Source organism: Scyliorhinus torazame, chromosome 8 (assembly GCF_047496885.1).
Source record: "Scyliorhinus torazame isolate Kashiwa2021f chromosome 8, sScyTor2.1, whole genome shotgun sequence".
NCBI classification, from domain to species: domain Eukaryota; kingdom Metazoa; phylum Chordata; class Chondrichthyes; order Carcharhiniformes; family Scyliorhinidae; genus Scyliorhinus; species Scyliorhinus torazame.
Window position 1 is genome coordinate 121,882,193 of NC_092714.1, and position 15,091 is coordinate 121,897,283.

The 15,091-nt window shown below is 42.4% G+C and overlaps 1 protein-coding gene across 3 annotated transcripts in view; it reads left to right on the forward strand.

The window, feature by feature from the left end:
- mospd2 (motile sperm domain containing 2) overlaps positions 1 to 15,091 on the forward strand; it is a 122,805-nt gene that overhangs the window by 49,240 nt on the left and 58,474 nt on the right. For all 3 annotated transcript variants that reach the window (XM_072514130.1, XM_072514128.1, XM_072514131.1), the window contains exons 9-12: positions 2,822 to 2,998; positions 7,811 to 7,902; positions 9,396 to 9,492; positions 13,379 to 13,475. In XM_072514130.1, the coding sequence (XP_072370231.1) occupies positions 2,822 to 2,998; positions 7,811 to 7,902; positions 9,396 to 9,492; positions 13,379 to 13,475 (463 nt within the window). The remainder of the gene's footprint in view (positions 1 to 2,821; positions 2,999 to 7,810; positions 7,903 to 9,395; positions 9,493 to 13,378; positions 13,476 to 15,091) is intronic.

A 15,091-nucleotide genomic window follows, 5' to 3' on the forward strand; every position in this document is an offset into this window, starting at 1 on the left:
TGTGCGTCCCATGACGCTCCAGTTACTTTCTGGACCAGGTTAATCCTGGTTTCTACCTTTTGACTGCTGCTGTTAATGCAATGAGGTCAATAGGTGAAGGTTTTGTCGAAGATGACAACCAGGCATTTTGGTTGGAGGGTACAAGTTGCCTTCCGTAGAAGCAAACCTTGAAACCCTTCCCAGCTGTTATTATTCTGATGGAGCACCAGTGCATCTGTTTTCCTTGCATTGGGCAGAGGCACCTGGCTCAGAAGTAGCATTCCAGGTGCCTTGTCCGTGACTTACTTGCTCCAGTGTTAATGCCCGTGTCTGTAGTGTCCAGCCATTGGCGTAGATTAAAGTAGGCGGTTGGCAAAGATTTTTAGTAGCTTGGTTAAATATTACTCCAGAAACATTGACTTATTAAAGTGCTCTAGGTTCTGAGCTTAAGTTGCAGTATCGGTCAGCACGGTAGCAAAAGTGGATAGCACTGTGGCTTCACAGCACCAGGGTCCCAGGTTCATCAAGCATAGAACATACAGTGCAGAAGGAGGCCATCGGCCCATCGAGTCTGCACCGACCCACTTAAGTTCTCACTTCCACCTTATCCGCGTAACCCAATAACCCCTCCTAACCTTTTGGACACTTGAGGGCAATTTAGCATGGCCAGTCCACCTAACCTGCATGTCTTTGGACTGTGGGAGGAAACCGGAGCACCCGGCGAAAACCCACGCAGACACTGGGAGAACGTGCAGACTCCGCACAGACAGTGACCCAGCGGGGAATCGAATGGGACCCTGGTGCTGTGAAGCCACCGTGCTAGTCACTTGTGCTGCCCGTTGATTCCCCGCTGGGTCACTGTCTGTGCGGAGTTTGCACGTTCTCCCCGTGTCTGCGTGGGTTTCCTCCAGGTGCTCCGGTTTCCTCACACAGTCCAAGGACGTGCAGGTTAGGTGGATTGGCCATGATAAATTGCCCTGAGTGACCAAAAAGGTTAGGAGGGGCAACGGGAATAGGGTGGAAGTGAGGGCTTAAATGGGTCGGTGCAGACTCGATGGGTCGAATGGCCTCCTTCTGCACTGTATGTTCTATACAATCATTAACTAAACTGGTTGTAAAATCTTTTTGCCAACTAAAAATGTTGATACAAACCATCAAAGGTAAAGCACTGTTTTATAGGGAGTGAAAGAGACACATTTTAATTCCTGTCCCAACAAAATTTAAAATACAAAGATTATTCCTAATGTAGGGTGAATATTTTAACCTTAAATATAACTAGCATCTTCCAGCATCTGAAAAGATGGTTTAGACTTTCAGATGGAGTCCTTTCGCAAGAACTAGACTCTGAACTATCCATTTTTTTGCTGTGTATTACCAGCACTTCCAAGGTTTTATTTTATATTTTTGCAGGGTTTTCTTTTTCTCTGGTCATGCCCTCTCAACCTGCCTTGACGAGACTTGCAGTATTTATTAACCTTGCATCTGGTCACATTCCAGTAGTTTGAGATGTTGTCTGCCTCAAGCTTTCCTGAGACTGCTGTTGATAAATTAAATGGTTGCTGGCTTTCCTGAATAAAATTCACTTTCTTTTCCAATATTTCTACTTCTTTAATGTTAACTGTACCAAAGATTGCTAACCACTTACGGAATTTGACTTATGAACCTTTAGCATTGACTGATATATAACATTGTTTCTATTTGAATATTTTACCTGAAAATTGAACCATAAATATTCTCCAGCATTTAAACTGCCACTCCCTGTACTATTATTAGAAATGGCACGAAGGAGACTTTATTTTGCGTTACTTTGTCAACAGTGAAAGACTTGAACGGCCAGTGTATATTTACAAAATTTTTTTGCAGAATGTTGATAAACTATAGTAACAGTTGTGTGGCAGATGCAATTTTAAAGAGCTTTGCAATGTGAACAAAATCTTACCATGTTAAGGGTGGTTCACATAAGCAGGTCCTGAAGTCTAACACTGTTTCTATGCATCTAAATCAAGCTCAGTGAATGATTATAGTCAGGTTGGAGCAGGGAGGAAGAAGGAGCCTGAATTGTTACAAACTATATTGGTCAATTTGTAGAAAAATAAAACTTTAAATTACTGATTTATTGAACTTTAAATTACGGACTTATTGAACTGATTAGTTCTTCATCAAATATGCAAATGTTATGTTCAGTAAATTATATTCCATTGAAGAGTGAAATTGAGATTGGGATACTCTATATTACAAGGAAATAGATTTAATTAGTTATTTATTAACGGTACCAATGATTTTACATTACAAAAGTATACTGTTCAAATGGTTTATATCATATTACAAGATGCTGGAATGTCTTCATAGTAAAGTTGGAAAAACACCTGCGGGACTAAATTGGTACACCTGCCAAGGTCACCGAAAATCTCTTTGGCAACTGAGATCTTGATTGTTGGACCAGTGGACAGCACCACTGTATTCAGAGCAAAAGGTAACGTGTGATATTTGATGGGCAGCACGGTAGTACAGTGGTTAGCACTGTTGCTTCTCAGCGCTGGGGACCTGGATTTGATTACTGGCTTGGGACACTCTGTGTGGAGTTTGCACGTTCTCCCCTTGACTGCGTGGGCTTCCTCCCACAAGGCCCGAAAGAAATGCTTGTTTGGTGAACTGGACATTCAGAATTCTCCCTCCACTGTGTGCCCGAATAGGTGCCGGAGTGTGGCGACTAGGGAATTTTCACAGTAATGGCATTGCAGTGTTAATGTAAGCCTACTTGTGACATTAATAAAGATTGTTATTGTTGTTTAAATATTTTTTGTCTAAGACTTGATCTTAATGTAACTGCCCCTCTTTGTAGGATCCTTTTAAATACAGCTACCCGCCATTGCCAGATGATGATTTCCAAACACCCATATGTGAAAATGGCCCAATTCCAGGTGAAGATGAATTGGATGGAAAAGAAAAAGGAGATGGAGATAGCAAGGAAATTGTTGACACTAACCACAATGAAGAATCTTTGCAAAAAACAAAAAAGGTAGAACTTTTAATATTTACTACAATTGTAACCTAGTTAAATCAGATAATTTGGAACATGTAATAATCATTGGGTTTGCTATTGAGGTAATTTCTTTGTTCACTTTACAAAAAGTATTTGCGTTTGCCTGTTAATTGCTACATTCCATATCCATACATTAGCTCAAATATATATTGATAGCACAGTTGCTTATAACTGGACAGGTAGGATGCCTACAGGTAAACACATACATGTACAATAAGAAAGGTGGATAAAGGCCATCAGCTCATCCAGCCATTAGTGAGGCACAGTAGCACAGTTGCTTCACAGCTCCAATGTCCCAGGTTCGATTCACGGCTTGGGTCACTGTCTGTGCGGAGTTTGCACTTTCTCCCCGTGTCTGCGTGGGTTTCCTCCTACAGTCGAAAGATGTGCGGGTTAGGTGGATTGGCCATGCTAAATTGCCCTTTGTATCCAAAAAGGTTGGGTGGGTTTACTGGGTTACGTGGATAGCATAGGCGTGTGGGCTTAGGTAGGGTGCTCTTTCCAAGGGCAGGTGCAGACTCGATGGGCCGAATGGCAGCCCCCTGCACTGTAAATTCTATGATTCTTGCTAACTGCTGTGAAAACAACAAAAACAGCATGGAAGTCTCTTCTGAGGCAGTATAAGGCTATGGTCAAACCCCATTTGGAGTATTGTAAGCAGTTTGGGGCTCGCATCTAAGGAAGGGTGTGCTGGCCTTGGAAAGAGTCCAGAGGAGGTTCACAAGAATAATCCCTGGAACAAACTGCTTGTCATATGCGGAGCAGTTGAGGACTCTGGCTCTGTACTTCCGTTATTTAGAATTGCAGGATACTGAGAGACCTTGATAGAGTTGACATGGAGAGGATGTCTCCACTACTTAGGAAAAAACAGAACCCGAGGGCACAGCCTCAAACTGAAGGGTCAATCCTTTGAAACTGAGATGAGGAGGAATTTCTTCAGCCAGAGGGTGGTGAATCTGTGGTACCCGTTGCCGCAGAAGGTTGTGGAGGCCAAATCACAGTGTCTTTAAGACAGAGGTAGCTAGGTATTAATTAATAAGGGGATCAGGGGTTTATAGGGATAAGGCAGGAGAATGGGGATGAGAAACATATCAGCCATGATTGAATAGCGGAGCAGACTCGATGGGCCAAATTGCCCAATTCTGCTCCTATGTCTTGTGGTCTTCTGGAGTCTCATTTGGATTCAGAGCCATACTCTGGACGTAATAGGATTGATTGACAAAAAACACAATGTGTTAAAACAAGAATGTTATTGAATAATGATCGTAGTGATGTAACAATTATTGACAGGAGAAAGCACTTTATATATTAAAGTAAAAGAAGAAAGATGACTTTACTTGCATACCATATATAATATATTATAAATGTTAACCCCAAATTAGTCTGTCCCCCAGAGCTCCCCAAAATGATTAACCATAAATTTGTGTCTCCACGAGTAATTTGGTAAAATGCCCCTTGGAGCATACATCACCATGTCTACGAATAATTGTACACAAGGGGGCACTTCGGTCAGTCACTCTGTTCCTGGCCCTTTCTCCCGAAGTCTTGAGCAGTTGACTATTCCACTCCGGCTGTAGCTGTGAATCCTTGAAGCGGTGTCCATTTAAGCCGAATCTCTGGTTTTCAAGGTAAACATGAGCCCTTGTCAAATTCTTCTCTCAGACATTACAAGACTTTGCAGACTTCGCAATATTCAAGCTGTTTATGCATTTTTTAATAGTGTCTCCTAACTGCGATCAATCAGTTTATACGTCCATCTATCAAACTCCATCATCTTGATTCCACACCATTGTTGGCAACGTGTAAGGCTATTCCGTTTTTGCTTCAGTTCAACAGTCATCGAAAGGAGTAAGAAAAAAGGACTTCTTGAGGCATAAAATACAACTTTAATTTAGCATTCTAGTTTGAAAGGGGAAAGCCAAGATGTAGACCAAATACCAGCTGTGGATGGTGTTATGGGCCAGGGCTTAGAAACTCCAAAGTGTATTGTGAAGTTCACCTGACCTGTAACCTTTATGTTGAATTTGGCAAGGGTGAGCTTCAAAAAGTGAAATTCATCCGACTTCCTAGGTGCTTAATGAAAACAAGGTTTATTCTAAGAATGTAGTTAACACATATATATATATATATATATATATATATTGAAAAAAACACAGCAAGAATCTTTTATCAATTACAAACATAAAGACAACATCTATGTATATAACACTTCATGAATCCCCTCTTAGCTGTTCGAATTCAATAACAAAATCCAATAAAACCAAAACCCCTTTCAAAGGTGTGGCCCAGCACACTGTATTCTCACTTGAATGGGAGTGGTCCTTTCCCTGAAATTCTGATCAGTTCCAACCAGCAGATTCAAACTCCGTCCGGAAAGCAAGTTACCAAGGCAGTTTTCCACAGCCAATGTGCTTTTTCACTGGAACTGCTTTTAAAATGAAAACGGGGAAAGACTTCTCTTTCCTTCTGCAGTCCAAAGCAACCAACGGAAACTGAAACCAAAAAAAAAACCCTCTCGCCTGACAGCCACAGCCCAGCTCCACCCACAAATGACATCACTGAGGCCGTGCTACAAGTTACATAATAAGAGACCAAACCTTTCTTCAAGGGACATTCACATGACAATGGCCAGTATGGAAAAAATAATTCTTGCAAAACAGTGAATAGCAACACTAGTGATTACTATTGATTAATTATTTGCAAAACTCAACCATACAGGGTCTACAAAGTAACTTTAAATATTCAATACAGGCTTGCAATTGAGAGAAAAGAATACACAATTGCACAAATTAGTGGCTACAGGCCTCAGGCCTTCACTCTGACCAATTTTAGCCAAATATCTTGTAAAATTCTTCAAGAATCAGGCATGCTGCAGGAGGCACAGTAAGTAAAATTGAGAGTGGATGAAAGTAGGCAGATGGGATTTCAGTGTGTAGTCATCAACTTCAGATACAAGAAAGACCAATGAAACTATTTTCTTAATGAAGAAAGACACCGTGTCTGGAGGAACAAAGGGATTTAGATCACCATATGCACATTATTAAAAGTTTGTGCAGGTGCAAAAAGCAATATAAAGGCAAATGGTGATCTTTCTGTCGAGCTAGGGAGGATGTTATGCTTCACAGATGATTAGACTAAATCTGAAGTACTTCATTCAGTTTTGGACACCACATCTTGGAAGGATGTACTGACTATGGTGTAGTTACAATGCAGGTTCCTGGAGAAAAGATCGGAATTTGAAGGATTAAGTCATGAGGCAAGGTTGTGTAAGCTTGCTTTGTATTTCCGTGACTTTCGAAGTTTGAGCGGTTCTCAAATCAATGACTTTTATGTCAATGGTAAAGGGATTCAATAGAGAAAATATAAAGCAACTGTCCCTTTGGTGCGCGAATCCTGAACAAGGTGCTAATCTTAGGGGTGAAGTTGAGAGGCTGTTTTTTTGTAGAAATAGTCGTGGAATATTGAAACTTTCTCCTGCAAAAAGATGTGGACCTGATTCACTTGAAACTTTCAAGACGGGTAGATGAAGTACAGAAGTGAAGGCTATGGATCAAAGTCTGGTGAACGGAATTGAGGTATTAATCAGCTATGATAGAATGACAGAACAGACTTGAGGGGCTGAGTGACCTACTCCAGTTCCTATATTTTTATATTCTCTCACACGTGGATACAAAAAATGAATAATGTTCTAATTATGTGTGTGAATGTATGCCCTTTAAACAGCAAAACATAGTTTGTAATATACGTCGGGTGTTTCTATTGATGGCACTTCCCCACAGGAAGGAGTTTGAGTACAAGTTCTCAAAGCAATGATTTTTTTTTCTGTCAATAGTAAAGAGATTCAATAGAGATGGCTCATTAAATTAGATGGTTCTTCTCAAGCCTTCCCAATTGTACATTTGGAAAGGATTATTGGGGCATGACCACTCCTATTTATTGCATAATTGTGTTACATTTTATAACCTTGTCATCTCCCTACTTGCTGTCTTGGTAAATTTGATGGTTTTTTTTAATGAACGTTTTGCTGCATTCCCTAGACTCCTCCACTCGGGAAAATGCAATTTTTATTTTGCTGTGCAGACATAGTTATGAACTATAGCATTCAGCATCTGTTATATGAGGTGAGCAATATGTCACCGTAGCAATGTGCTGTAAGAGTCTGTATATGGGTTCTCTTGAGGTAGTCCTAAATAGTGTGTTCATTTCGTAATGTAACCTCTGTTCTACAATTGTATATTAATATATTTATAAATGTAAGTAATAAGTCAATAAACTATTCATTTTAGGAGAGACATTGCTAACTGGCAATTGTATCTGCTTTTGCTGAATTGAATTTTGCATTTATAACAATCCTTTATCCTTCCTTGTATTTCACCATTATATATTCCGTTAGTAACTTTATTACTTAAAGTTGCAGCAGCTGTTTTGTAATAAACGAACCTTTTACCTTATTTAAGATTATAACTTTCTGCTGATTATTTTTTAGTTGAATTACTCAAATTTAACTGGGAGCTACATACACATGATCACATGCACACCCATTCTGAGCTTGGGGACCACTTTGAAGAACAGCTTTTTAAGTTGTGACAAAATGTTGAATTGGCTGTTTACTCTGATACGTTTTCTTATGCTGTGTTCTATGTCAATTACTATTTTTGTGATTTGCTTAAATTTACATTTACAAAATTGGTTTTAGAATGAGAGTTCAATTGGATGTGATGAATATAGTGACATATGCAATCTTTGTCTTCAGTAAGATGTGAATTTCTTTTTTTTTCTTGCATGTAGGTTTCTTTCGATGACACTGAACGGTCAGATTCAAAGACTAAATCAGCAAAGAAACCACAAACAGTATTCAAAGGATCATTGCTAAACATAAGGTATTTCAGTTGCATTTATATGATACATTCAAACTGATCTTTAGTAGTGCATTGTTTAAAATTATGTATGCGCAGATGAGGCAAAGTAATGAATGTTGGATATGAGTTCTGATTAAAGAGGTTGTTAGTAGGTGAATGATGGGGTTGATTGAGCAGTGACTGAGGCTGGTGGTACAATTGGTGGGGTATGGCATTTTAAGATTCTGTTCCTTGACCTTGACATTGTGCAAGGTCATTGAACTTTTTACTGAACTACATCCAAGTCCTTGGTTCTAGATTCCTGACAATGACAACTATAACTAAATGCTCCCACTGCCTTCTGAGAGTTTGTCTGAAGGGCCTCCAGAACCCCGTGTGAATAGATGACATCCGTGCTGTTCTCCACCACCTGCACTAAGGCACCTACATCCCTGCTGTTCTCCACCACTTGCACTAAGGCACCCCTCCCCCCATCTCTCTCTCTCTTTCTCCCCCATCCCGTTGTGCACTCTTGGAACCTTCTTTCTTCCATGTTCTGTCATTTTCCGGGTCAAGTTCACTTTTGCAGTGACTTTCGGTACTTGCTTCAGCCAAACTTTCCCCTTTTTAAGAGGTGCACGCTGACTTTTAAGTAGTTCAGCTGGCTTGAGTTCCTGTTAGCCCCCCTCCTTTTTGCTCCGCCTACTCAGCTGACGCACAGTTCACAGCACATTTACAACTGGCTGCAAATTAGTCATTTAACATGAATACCAGTCTGAAGTTTTTATGTTGCCCGTATTGAAAGCAATGGATGCATGATAAATGTGCATCACAATCCCCATGCCGGTTTTCCAGAATAACCCAATTTTGCGGCCAAACCTTTTAGCATTAGTAATGTGTACATTTGTTTCGGAATCTGACTCAAAGGAACATTGACTTTAGAAGTAAATGCACGACAGTATTTGCAAATTGTTTTCATAATTACATCCAGGAAAAACTTTTATATTTCTGATATCCTGAACTAAGAGAATAAAGCTTGAACAATTGGCTTCAGACCACTGGTTTAAAATTAGATTTTTGCTCCGAAACCATGGTTATGTTGTGGAATACGTTTATGAGGAAGCCAGGAAGGAACCTCTTATCTTTTCATATGCAGCAAACTGAGAATGATATGGCGAAATGAGTGCTACCCTGTTGTGGTAATAGTGCTGTGTAATATTTGGGTCTTCATATCCTTATCACAGTATATAGTGCATTTATTTCAGCAAAGAATTAGAGAAAAGTGAGTTTTACAATATTGGTACTGCCTCTTTGGTTCCTTTGAAATACTATGTAAGTTTGGAACCTTCGTTTTCGCCTTGAGATTTTGTAGATTTATATGTTCAGAGACTTCCATGCATAATATGGAGAAAACGAACCAGAACATCACTCCTATGGGGAAGAGAGTTCTTTTGTCATATAGAGTGTTCATTTCTAATGTCCACTTTTCAACCAGCTATGCTTATTGACCTTTTTTTTTTTTTTGTTTTAAAAAGTCCTGCTGAAGATATTCACTTTGGCTCTAAAGAAAGTGGAGAAACAAAATGTTTGATAGTTCTGACCAATGTGACAAAGAACCCTGTTGCATTTAAGGTACGTTCTTTAGTTTAGTAATCATAGATTATCATAGAATGTACAGTGTAGAAGGAGGCCATTCGGCCCATCGAGTCTGCACCGGCTCTTGGAAAGAGCACCCTACCCAAGGTCAACACCTCCACCCTATCCCCATAACCCAGTAACCCCACCCAACACTAAGGGCAATTTTGGACACTAAGGGCAATTTATCATGGCCAATCCACCTAACCTGCACATCTTTGGACTGTGGGAGGAAACCGGAGCACCCGGAGGAAACCCACGCACACACGGGGAGGATGTGCAGACTCCGCACAGACAGTGACCAAAGCCGGAATCGAACCTGGGACCCTGGAGCTGTGAAGCAATTGTGCTATCCACAATGCTACCGTGCTGCCCTTCACTCGGCTTCTGGAATTGGAATTAATCATTTGTGTTAATCCGCAAGAAGCTCACATATTTGATTACAAATACAAACATTTTTAATTGTATAGTTATGGAATTTAGTAGAATGGGCCTATATTCTTTGACGTTTAGAAGAATGAGCGGTGATCTCATTTAAATCTCTGAAAGTCTGAGGGGCCTTGATAGGGTTGATGAGTCACTGTTTCCTCCGGCTGTGGAGTCCAGGAGGGGGGGTGCCATGGTTATACATTGAGGCTATTTAGGACGAAGATGAAGTGTTTATTTATTCAGATTCATAGAATCCCTATAGTGCAGAAAGAAGCAATTCAGCCCATTGAGTTTGCACTGACCCTCGGAAAGAATACCCTGCCCTATCCCCGTAACTCCACCTAACCTGCACATCTTTAGACTGTGGGAGGAAACCGAAGCTCCCGGAGGAACCATGAAGACACTGGTGGAACGTGCAAACTCCACAGTCACCCAAGGTCAGAATTGAACCCGGGTGCTATAAGGCAATAGTGCTAACCACTGTGCCACTATGCAGGTTGTATACCTTCGGAATTCTGTACCCAAGAGGTGTGGACGCTAGGCTGAGATCCGTTGGCTTTTTGGGACACTCAGCAAATCACGGGATAATGGTGATATTGGGAAAGTGGAGTTACTGTAAAGAACAGCCACTCTTTGCTGTTAATTCTATGATCATAGAATGGCGGAGGAGGCTCATGGGTCATAGAATCCCTACAGTGCAGAAGGAAGCCATTAGGCCCATCGAGTCTGCACTGGCGCTTGGAAAGCCCATGCCTCCACTCTATCCCCATAATCCAGTAACCCCGCCTAACCTTTGGACACTGAAGCGTCAATTTGTCTTGGCCAATCCACGTAACCCGCACATATTTGTACTGTGGGAGGAAACTGGAGCATCTGGAGGAAACCCACGCGCACACTGGGAGGAAGTGCAAACTCCAAACAGACGGTTACCCGAGGCAGGAATTGAACCCAGGTCCCTGGAGCTGTGAGGCAGCAGTGCAAACCACTATGCCACCTTGTCACCCTGTGGCTAATTCTGCTCCTATTATGATAATTGGTTATATTTCTTGTAAAAATGAAGGTATTTAGACAATTCTGTAAAAATCCATATTTCTCCCAAAATAATTTTGCCTTTTCCATATAACTGAGGTTTATTCCAGAATGAAAGCGTGAATATGAGCTGGTCGTAAATATACCCATGATTTTGACCCAGTTATATGAATCCTAGAGAAGCCATTGGTCTTGCGTTTACATCTTCTTTCACCACAGACTGTCCCGAAGTACTTTGTAACCAGTTAACTAATTTTAGAAGTACAATGTCTTTTGTAATGTCGGAAATACAGTTTGCACGCAGTAATGTCTAACTAAAGCAAATTGATAATGGCCTGAATAACGGGAATGTATTGCCCAGGGTTCAGAGAAATACCAGGGGCGTCATTCTCCGACCCCCCCAGCGGGTCGGAGAATGGCCGTTGGCCGCCGTGAATCTCGCCCCCGCCGGTTGCCGAAGTCTCCGGTACCGGACATTCGGCGGCGGCGGGAATCGGGCCGCGCCGGTTGGCGGGCCCCCCCCGCTCGATTCTCCGGCCCGGATGGGCCGAAGTCCCGCAGAGAAATTGCCTGTCCCGCCGGCGTAAATTAGAGTACCTATTTACCGGCGGGACAAGGCGGCGTGGGCGGGCTCCGGGGTCCTGGGGGGGGGGGGTCGCGGGGCGATCTGGCCCCGGGGGGTGCCCCCACGGTGGCCTGACCCGCGATCGGGGCCCACCGATCCGCGGGCGGGCCTGTGCCGTGGGGGCACTCTTTCCCTTCCGCCTCCGCCATGGTCTCCTCCATGGCGGAGGCGGAAGAGACTCTCCCCACGCTCCCGCGCATGCGCCGCCCCGACATGTCATTTCCGCGCCAGCTGGCGGGGCAACAAACGCCGTTTCCGCCAGCTGGCGGGGCGGAAATCCCTCCGGCGCCGGCCTAGCCCCTCAATGTTGGGGCTCGGCCCCCAAAGATGCGGAGCATTCCGCACCTTTGGGGCGGCGCGGTGCCCGTCTGATTGGCGCCATTTTGGACGCCAGTCGGCGGACATCGCGCCGTTTGGGGAGAATTTCGCCCCTGGTTGTTCTTAATACTACAGTGGGAATTTTTTTTTTTTTTTTTTTTGCAAGATCGCTGTTTTGTCCAGGAGGCTGCCGATAGTGTAGCATACGACTAGTGTTGTGCCAAAATATTAATCGAGATTACATGTTCACGCTTCTGGAGAGGAGAATATTAGTTTGCTATGTAGAACAGATTATCCAAAGATGCATTTATTTCCCTCCTAAGATAGAGGCCTGGATTTTCCACGGTCAGTAGCGGGGTCCCCAATGCGGCGGACAATCGAAAAATTTAGGATTGGTGTCACCGGGCGTCAATCCAATCGCGATGCTCCAACCCCCTGCTGGCGACGAGACGAGATTGAGGTTCATGACCGCGCGCAAACAGGAGGATGTAAATTAATCCCAATGGGTCTTAATGACCCATTTAGCAGACATGACACTCTATTCTCTGACTCTCTGTGAATCTCCGGTCCCCGAGGCTGGGAATTACATGGGCAGGGATTATCAGATCTCACCAAACATGAGCCTGAGGTGGTGGGCTTGGCAGTGGGCCAAGGGATAACTCCTTGAGGGCAGTAAGTGCATTGCAATCGCAGGCTTGGGTGATTGGAATGTATGTAGTGATTGCAGTGCACTTGCCTCTCTTTGATGTGCCGATGTTTGTAAACATTGGGGTTTCAGCACAGTCACTGGTCCATAAAGGCTGCAGCTGTTTTGTGGAAGCTGTCAATTACAGACCACTACTAGAAATAAATTAATGGCTTGCAGCTCCAGGATCAGAGGGGTTTAAACAAAGGTCACAGCTGTTCTCCCGGACTGCTCTCTAGCTTCCATACACGGGTCTCTTTTCTGGGGTGGGGTGGCGGTGTCCAGCCACAAGACTTTGCAATCGAGCGGCCCGATAGCGGGATTCCCTCGGGAACCCTCTCATTCCTTACCATGGATAAGTTTGAATGGCAAGGGGTACTGAATTGCTTCCCAATTTGCACTCGGCAAGAATCGGTAAGAATTCGCCTCCGGCTGGAGAACCTAGTCTCTCAGATGGAGAGGTTCGCCCGGAAGTTTTCCATGCATGATTTTGGAGTGTAAAATTTGAATTATTTTGGAGCAGTTGCACTGCGTTTAAAATTTCTAAGTGCAAAGTATTTAACATTTTGGGCACTGTTTCTTTTTGTTGTAATAAATAAATCATTCTGGAAATTAGAAACCGCCCCTAATTTTGAAAAACAATTGTTAAAAATGGATCTCTATACAATAATGTCTTTAGATAGGTATTTCTCGAAGCTGATCAATGTGACGTGTTTAGAAAAAAAACTATTCCCATGTCCATTGGGCAATAACGTAGTAATGGTATTCAAGTCCTCTTGTCTATTTTTCTGAACCAGGTTAGAACAACAGCCCCAGAGAAATACAGGGTGAAACCAAGTAATGGCAGCTTCGAGCCAGGCACTTCACTGGATATTCTAGTATCACTCCATGGAGGTATGGCGTCTTAGTTTTAACTGTCTGTAAATAGAGTACTAAATAATGGATTTAATATGTTCAGTCAAGTATTTTGTACTTGCAAAATACAAACTGGAAATAATTAATATAAGGAATTTAACCAATAAACTTATTTTACAGACTACCGTAGTCAATTGGCTAAAAATTAGGCATCTTTTATACCTTCCAATGACAAATGTTTAATTCTCTACATGCCCAAGTAATTAGTAATATACATTGCATAATTAGTGCATGCCTTCATGTAACTCAAATGGTACTCCACTCCACAGAGAACATTTTGTTTTCGGCTGCATGTGCTGCCATTGGCATGCATGCACAGTTGTACTGTTTTACTCTGTGACATCATTGCGAGTGACCGAGTAGGCAGCGGCAGCAGCAGTGTTGCTTATACAGCTGTTAAGGACAGTGATTAAAAATACTTCGCCTTCTGCAAGTCAATGGGGTGGAGGGGGACAAATCGAGCCAGGCCAAGGGGAGGCTTATAATCCACTGGTGACGACTGCAGTTCCGGATTACAATCTCCATATCCCCTACCTTTGGAGCTCTGGGATTTCTTCCAGTATGAAACTGCAGCCTCCCTGCAATTTTTGAATTTTCCACTCCAGAGCCTTAACTCGGCCCTGTCACTGGGAAGAAGCTCCAGAGCTGCCAACGAGGTATATGGAGGTTTGTAATTTGGATTACGAATAAGATCCAACCAGCTGCAAATTAGTCTCCTGCAAATTATGTCATTGATTTTCTACAAATGTGTGTCAGATATTGGTGGCCATCTTGAGTTGTCAGGAGTGTTATGGGCCAGGGTTTAGAGAAGCCCAAAGTGTATCATGGAGTTCACCTGACCCACAACTTTTAATAGGTTGTGGTATGGGGAGCACACGGCCCACTCTCCAGGTGTACAGCAGAAATGGAAAAGTATATTTTAAAGCAAAACAATGTTTATTCTATGAACTCAAGTTAACCTTTTTAAAACGTACAGTGAACATCACAGCAACCATTAATTCAGATACAACCCCCAAAGACTACAACACTAAGTAAACCTTTAAGCTTTCCTTTTTAACATCAATACAACTTAAAAAGAAAACCTTTATCAGAAGCACATCAGGTTAAAGTCACTACTGAAAACATTTATAATTCTGAATTTACCAAATGATCAAGAGATAGTCTTTTTATGGCAGAGAGATCAACAGTACAGGTGCTCCGTCTGGCTTCGGCTCCCACACTGAAAACAAAACTAAAACACACCCTGCAGCCTGCTCAAAAATGAAAGTAAAAAGCTGACAGACAGCCCAGCTCCACCCACTCTCTGACATCACTGCAGTAGTAAACACCCATTTCTTAAAGGTACTCTCACTACAGATATTTATAGACACACCCATTTATAAACACCCATTTCTTAAAGGTACTCTCACATGACACCTCCCCCCCCCCCCCCCCACCCAAGAAAAAAAAACCATCAACTTCAAGATGGTTTCATTTTTAACCTTTTCACTACCCTTTAAGAAATGCACATAGTAAATATACTTTGGCGTTTCAAAAAACAATGCACGCAAACAGCTATAATAATATAGTCCATTTTTGTTCTTCCTCCAATTGAA